Genomic DNA, 6,927 nt, shown 5'->3' with positions numbered 1-6,927 from the left:
ATATATATATGCGTGTGTCTTCGTGTTTTTGTGTGCTCACCATCATCGCTTGACAACCAAGATCGGTTTGCTGATGTCCTCGTAACTTAACAGTAGAAGCAAAAGATACCGAAAGAATAAGTGCTAGCCTTAAAAAAGTATGTACAGAAACCGATTTGTCCGACTAAACCCTTCAGGGTACAAAAGTTACAAACCGATTTGTACCCTTCAAGGGTACAGTATGATAACTGAAACAAGTAAAAGATAAAAGAAGGATACTAAGATCTTTCTAACTCTCTCCCTCTCTCTCTCTCTCTCTCTCTCTCACCCCTCTCTCTCTCTCTCACCCCTCTCTCTCTCTCTCACACACAAACTTACAATAAAGCTATTGAAAGATTATAAATGCGACATTCAAATAGAAATTTTTATTACAAACGTATTAATGTTAAATTAAGTTATATAACCAAATGTTTTTAATTTCTAATAATAAATTACTTGAGACTATTCTTTTTAATAGTAATTCATTAATTCATTATTATCATTATTATTATTATTATTGTTATTTATTATTATTATTATTATTATTATTATTATTATTATTATTATTATTATTATTATTATCATCATCATCATTATTATTAATTCAAAAATTAAGACAGAGCGACAGAGAGAGAGAGAGAGAGAGAGAGAGAGAGAGAGAGAGAGAGAGAGAGAGAGAGAGAAATTGGAGCTAAACACTACTATTACTCATTTTTATAAATGAATATTTAATATGTAAGAGCCAACAGAGAAATATGTAAATTTTATTATATATATTATTAAACAATGTTATTTATTCAAAGAATATTTCATTTAATACTATTCATACAACTCTGAAAATACAAAAAAAATAGTGAATAGGTTTAATATGCAGTATGTGTTTTCAAAGAAAATTCAATAGCTTCCCAATAAATGGATGCAGATGCTGGGGTTTTTGTTATTTGTTGTTTTTTTTTAATCTTAATATGCAATGATAAAAAAAAAACACTCAAGGCAAATTTTATGTTCTATTTCTCAAATTTTCTTCAAAAGGGCAGAAAACAACAACAGCAACAACAACAACAAAAATCTAATTAACGTTGCAAAAGATGGGGTGAGGCTGAAAATAGCATAGGATTCTCATGTTGTTTCTTTGTCCTTTCCTTTCTTTCTTTCTCTCTTTTTTCTTCTCCGCCTCTCCTTCCTCCTAAGATTTACTTTATTACTCTTCTACTGCATCATCATTATCATTATCACCATCTGCAAGAACAACACCACCACCAGCTACATCTCTTTCTTCTTCTGCTTCTTCATCTTCTTCATCATAATCTTCTTCCTCTTCTTCCGCCGAGGTCGACTTTGCCTTCCATCCTTTCGGGATCGATAAATTAAGTTGAGTACTGGGATCGATTTAATCGATTGTTCCTCTATTCCCAAAAGGACCTTGTGCCTTTAGTAGAAAGGATTATTATTATTATTATTATTATTATTATTATTATTATTATTATTATTATCATTATTATTATTATTATTATTATTATTATTATCCTTCTTCTTCTTCTTCTTCTTCTTCTTCGTCTTCTTCTTCTTCTTCTTCTTCTTCTTCTTCGTCTTCTTCTTCTTCTTCTTCTTCTTCTTCTTCTTCTTTTTCTTCTTCTTCTACTATTACTACTACTACTACTACTACTACTACTACTACTAGAACTATGAAGAAGCCCGTCGTATATGTCTGCGTGTGTCTTTGTATCTCAATTTATCCCCCACACCACTAAACAACCGTTATTGGTTTGTTTGCCTCCCGTAACTTTGCAATTTGTCAAAAGGGATCGATAGAATAAGTAACAGACTTTAAAAATAAGTACTGAGTCCATATGCTCGACTAAAACCCTTCAATGCGATGCCCCAGCATGGCCGTAGTCCAATGACTGAAACCAATAAAAATGTAAAGGGTAATATTGTGTCAAATGTACATATTGATTTAATACTAGACTTGTATGGGGTTTGCGTGTGGTTAGGCGAGGCTGTTCGCTCCTTTTGACGTTACCAAGGGTTTCATTAATATCAAAGGATTAACTCTGTATCACTTTTCATAAACGATATAATTATTAAATTCAACTTACGATGAAGGTAAATAAACAAAGTCTGTTTTAGAAGCGTTGAGATGTATTGAAAGATACAGAAATAACTTATTCTCAAATGCAGGATAATGGTCACTGACAAATTTTTCTGTAATATATGGATAAGTTTATCCTGTTAATGCAAGGATATAATTGTTATATTGCCAATATATGTGACTAAGGTGGCGAACTGGCAGAATCGTTAGCACGCCGGCTGGAATGCTTATTGGTATTTCGGCTGCCGTTACGTTCTGAGTTCAAATTCCGCCAAGGTCGACTCTGCCTTTTAGCCTTTCGATTAGATAAGTACCAGTTAGGCACTGGGGTCGTTGTAATCGACTTAATCGCTTTGTCTGTCCTTGTTTGTCCCCTCTATATTTAGCCTCCTGTGGGCAATAAAGAAATAAATATTTGTGACTGTGTATGGGATGAGCGGATCTGAGCCGACGCCTGTCACTTCATTACCAAGATACTTACAAACGAGTGGTTTCCCACTTTAATGCACCGATGCAAATATTCGATAGAAGCAAATACAACAATTATATGATGAAGTTCGTAAGCCGTCGGGAAAATCGTAAAAGTGCGATTCTCACTCAATGAAACACCTTTAAATTGACATATATCTATTCTTCCTTTTAGCACACGAATTTCACAGTATAATTTTGCCATCACAGACTTTCATCTTTAAACTACATCCAATAGTGGGGTCCTGATCCAAGAGTTCCGGAGTTTTGAGGAGTGTGGGATCACCTCTTGACCACTATTTTTTCCAGGTCTGCCCTGAACCGGAGTTGTAGCTCCTGTCAGGGTCCTAGCTGTGGGTTAATTAACAAGTCAATCGAGCAGATAGAGCTCGTTAGCCGGCATGGTGGGGAGCAACCCATCCAAGGGCAGGAAAATCCTGATTCCAAACCTGTGCTGCTTTGTGGCTACATTCAGTCATGGTAAAGGCTTCCGAAGTAAACCCTGAGGACAAATCAGGAATCAATGCCCCCAAGGTAGTTCGAAATGGTCTACAACCTGGTTCTGGCAACTCCTGAGATAACTCCAGTGCTAAATTGTAACAGCCGAGTCGTGGAGAGGCGTGACACACTACATAGGCCTTTCCTCCATATCATGTTGTTCGGGTTTGGTTCCTATAGAACACCCTATACTGGAGAGATAGCCACAGGAAGGAACACTACATTCAAACAGCACCGCGACAGCGCAAATGTGCAACTTCTGTGACAGAGGCAGCCATTCGTGCATCGGACTGTTTAGCCACAGTCAACGCCGTTCCAGTAGGGGTGATCAACTGGAATATTCGTTCACGGTCATTAATAACAGACAGAGGCCTGAAAAGACCACCATCTGTTTCCTCGAACTCTATTTTTACCGACCGCTTTTTGAATTGTGTGCTTGGCAAATCTATCAGCATCCATTTTAGAATAGATTTTGATAGAGTCGAGTATTTAATTCCGTTTTGTGCTTCTGCCGCTGCTTTATCTTGTAGTTATGTAATTCGTTTGTCGCTACACAATGTATTGTCAACAGATATAGATTGGACATATTTATGTAAAGAGCATTATATCAGAACCGTCGTTAACAGGAGTAGCTGTGTGATTAAGAAGCTTGTTTTCCAGCAAAGTAGTTTAGATTCAGTCCTACTGCGTAATACTTTGAGCAAGTGTCCTCTACTATAGCCCCAGGATGACCAAAGCCTTGTGAGGGAATTTGGTAGACAGAAATTGTCTGTCGGTATTTGGGTTGTTTGTCCCTCACCACTTCTTGACGACTGGTGTTACCTTGCTCATACCTTGAACCTGAAATTGCGTAACTGCAAAACTAGCTACTTAACCACAGTCACGTGTGTGTCTATAGCATATTAACCACACAATGATCTATCCTGCATTTTTTTCATTTTGAAACAAGTTTCCAGGCATATATAGACTATTTGCTCCTGGATAATACATGTCATCTATAATGAGATATAGTCGGAATTTCGTTGGGTACTTTTTTTTTCGAAACTAATTTTCCGCTGTCAAATATTGCAATATATTACATTGAAACGGTAAGATACAGCTACAACTGATAATATATTGATCCCCTTCTATCTAATATATCTTAACTTAGTTCATTGTTAATCGAAAAACATTCTTTCTGGATTATTTTCTTCCTCTTGGCATGTTTCATCTGTTTTTCGTCGTTGTCATTTAAATCTATGGAACACCGTACTAGTATTATATATTTTCAATATCACAGCTATTAAGTTTCGCAGTTTAGACATTATCATGTCAAATGGTTTGTAGTAAAAGTAGTAAAATATTGTCACGAGCGAAATTACAGCATATCTCCTAAACTGGACGCCAGTCCGCCGAAAGGTTACTCATTTACAGCTAAGTGGACTAGAACAACATGAAATGGAGTGTTTTGCTCAGGAACACAACGCACCGCTCTGTCCGGGTTCGAAACCACAAACTTCCGATTGTGAGTGAAACACCCTAACCACTCAGCCTCACCCCTTCACCAAATGGCTTGCAAGAGAATTTAATGAGATACAACTTGGTATAATAGCTGTGTTAAGAGATCTCATTAAAATACTCAATTCCATCCAATATGTGTCGCCCTGTCGTTAAGTCACTCTTGTTTTGACTCAGTTTCACTTTTGCCTTACAAATAATGATATAGGGATAATAGCTTGAAAATATCTAATGATTTTAGATAATAGAATAAGATACACAAAGCTTTATGATACAGGTCGTCCATAAAGACCCTTTACAATATGGGTAAGTTGTAAAGATATTTTATGGACACACTGTATATCCAGGAAGAGTCACAGTTCTTCATCTTACTCATACTGGACTATAGTACTATTTTATTTACTTGAATCTTTTTCTGCTTCTTTGTTGTTCTTTTGACAGAGGTTTATTCATTTCTAGATATTTACAGATTCTCTTAAACATTATTATTGTCAAGAATTTATAGACAGTCTTCAGAATGGGCCAATAATTTAAAATCAGAATTGTCATGAATGATATTGGCTATTCAAGTGCTTGTGTTTTATGCAGAGTCTCTGATTTTTATCGATTAGAAATAACTTCCGATTGTCATTTCTTCTCAGAATATTCTTCCCCAACTTTATTATTAATCACGCATAGCCCAACAATTCCATCTATATTTCTGTATTTTTTCATAGCTTAACATTTTATTTATAAATAACTACTGTTTGTTGTTGTTTTTTCCGTTTGCTCATATTTTTTCAATATCCGGGTATTTTCCTTCATCTCATGAATATAAATTTATAGAAATTTTTATTATCAAAACCAATATTAATAATTACTGTTTTCAAGATTCATTTTCTAATTAAATCTACTGCTTTTCCAAACTGTGTTTCTTAGTGAGCAGCTACTATATATAAAACAAAGATTCCTTTAATTCTTATTCGAATGATTTGCATATGATAATTGAATTGTTCAGTCTTGTTCCTAATTTCAATTACCATTGATTATTTCTAACACAAACACTCTTCCTTTCATTATAACTACCATGTTTCCTGGGCGTCAAAATACTATATATGCTGTTATAGATGTGTAAATCTAACACCGGTTCTAAGCTTTGACATGCATGGAAATCGTTTTACCTTAATCAAGAAAACTTGATTTTACTTTGTAATAGTAATCTAACTCTTTGCCTATCCAAAGCATTTTCATAAATTTGTTTTAAACGTCCATGCTTTTCTTTTTCAGACTTCTAGTTAGAAATTGTTTCATACATACTCAGAAGTATAATGATTTCGTCTAATAAGTCCCAAGTTATGCCGGTGATTGCAAAAATTAAGAATGTGCATCATGTATGTTGCATGGAGGCCAGGAAAATACATGTCCTTTGTTTTATGATACATAGGATAGGCAAAGTGTTAGATAAAGGCTTATGCACATCCAGATAGAGACGGATGTCGAAAAAGAAACTAAGTGTTATCTCTGTAATGTCATTGCTCTCACCAAACTGTTCTCTCGATAATACAGATTACACTGGATTTTATTCAAATAATGAATGAACTCTATATAAAACAAAAACAACGCGAAAATGAATTCCAGCGAAGGTAAAAAGAATTACAAAAATATACAGGAGTGTGTTGTGAAAGAATTCAAAAAGAAAAACAAACCCCATGTTATTTATGTAAATTACAGGTTCATTCAGCTGTGTCGAAAAAAAGTAAATGAAGAAAATAATCTAGATTAAAGCTTTTATCCCCAACTATGTAATTTTCAATACATTTCCAACATATTTCCGTACATCTAGTTCTATAAACATAGGTAAGCAGTTGCGCATGAGAGTGTTCATTGAGAGAAAGAAAAAAAGAGAGTGGACAAATGAGATAGATACAGAGAGAGAGAGAAAGAGAGGGGTGATAGGGAGAGAGAGGAAGGAGCATGTATATTAACCTACATATGCATCTATTGTTTGTTCCCTTTGCTCGTTCCCTTTAAACAGTTTTCCAAAGCGGAAACGTCCATGAACAACAGTTTGAATTGAATGTGTTCTCATAGCTGAGTATATCCACACAGTTACATAACTTGTTTGGTGTCTGTTCAATTAAATGAATAAATTTGAGCAAGTTTTTTTAGGTTTCTGCATTTGTATAAAATTCGTAAATGTGGTTGTACATCTACGCTTGAAAGCAAATATTTGACTACGTGCATCTACTTGTGTGTGAGAGAGGGGCGAAGAAAGAGTGAGGAAGAGAGAGCGGGGTGGAGAGAAAAGGAGAGATTGCAAAGAAGAGAGAGAGAGGGAGAGAGAGAGAGGGAGAGAGAGAGAGTTGTGTGTGAGT

General features: G+C 35.2%; 1 protein-coding gene across 1 annotated transcript in view; it reads left to right on the top strand.

The window, feature by feature from the left end:
- The first annotated feature begins 6,179 nt into the window (after positions 1-6,179).
- LOC106869673 (sodium/calcium exchanger 1) overlaps positions 6,180-6,927 on the top strand; it is a 32,031-nt gene continuing 31,283 nt past the window's right edge. Inside the window, exon 1 of the mRNA XM_014915491.2 lies at positions 6,180-6,308. Coding sequence (XP_014770977.2) covers positions 6,180-6,308 — 129 coding nt within the window. The remainder of the gene's footprint in view (positions 6,309-6,927) is intronic.

Source organism: Octopus bimaculoides, chromosome 5 (assembly GCF_001194135.2).
Source record: "Octopus bimaculoides isolate UCB-OBI-ISO-001 chromosome 5, ASM119413v2, whole genome shotgun sequence".
Lineage (NCBI taxonomy): Eukaryota > Metazoa > Mollusca > Cephalopoda > Octopoda > Octopodidae > Octopus > Octopus bimaculoides.
The sequence above is the reverse complement of the archived record's forward strand: the minus strand, read 5'-3'. Positions and strand labels throughout refer to the sequence as shown.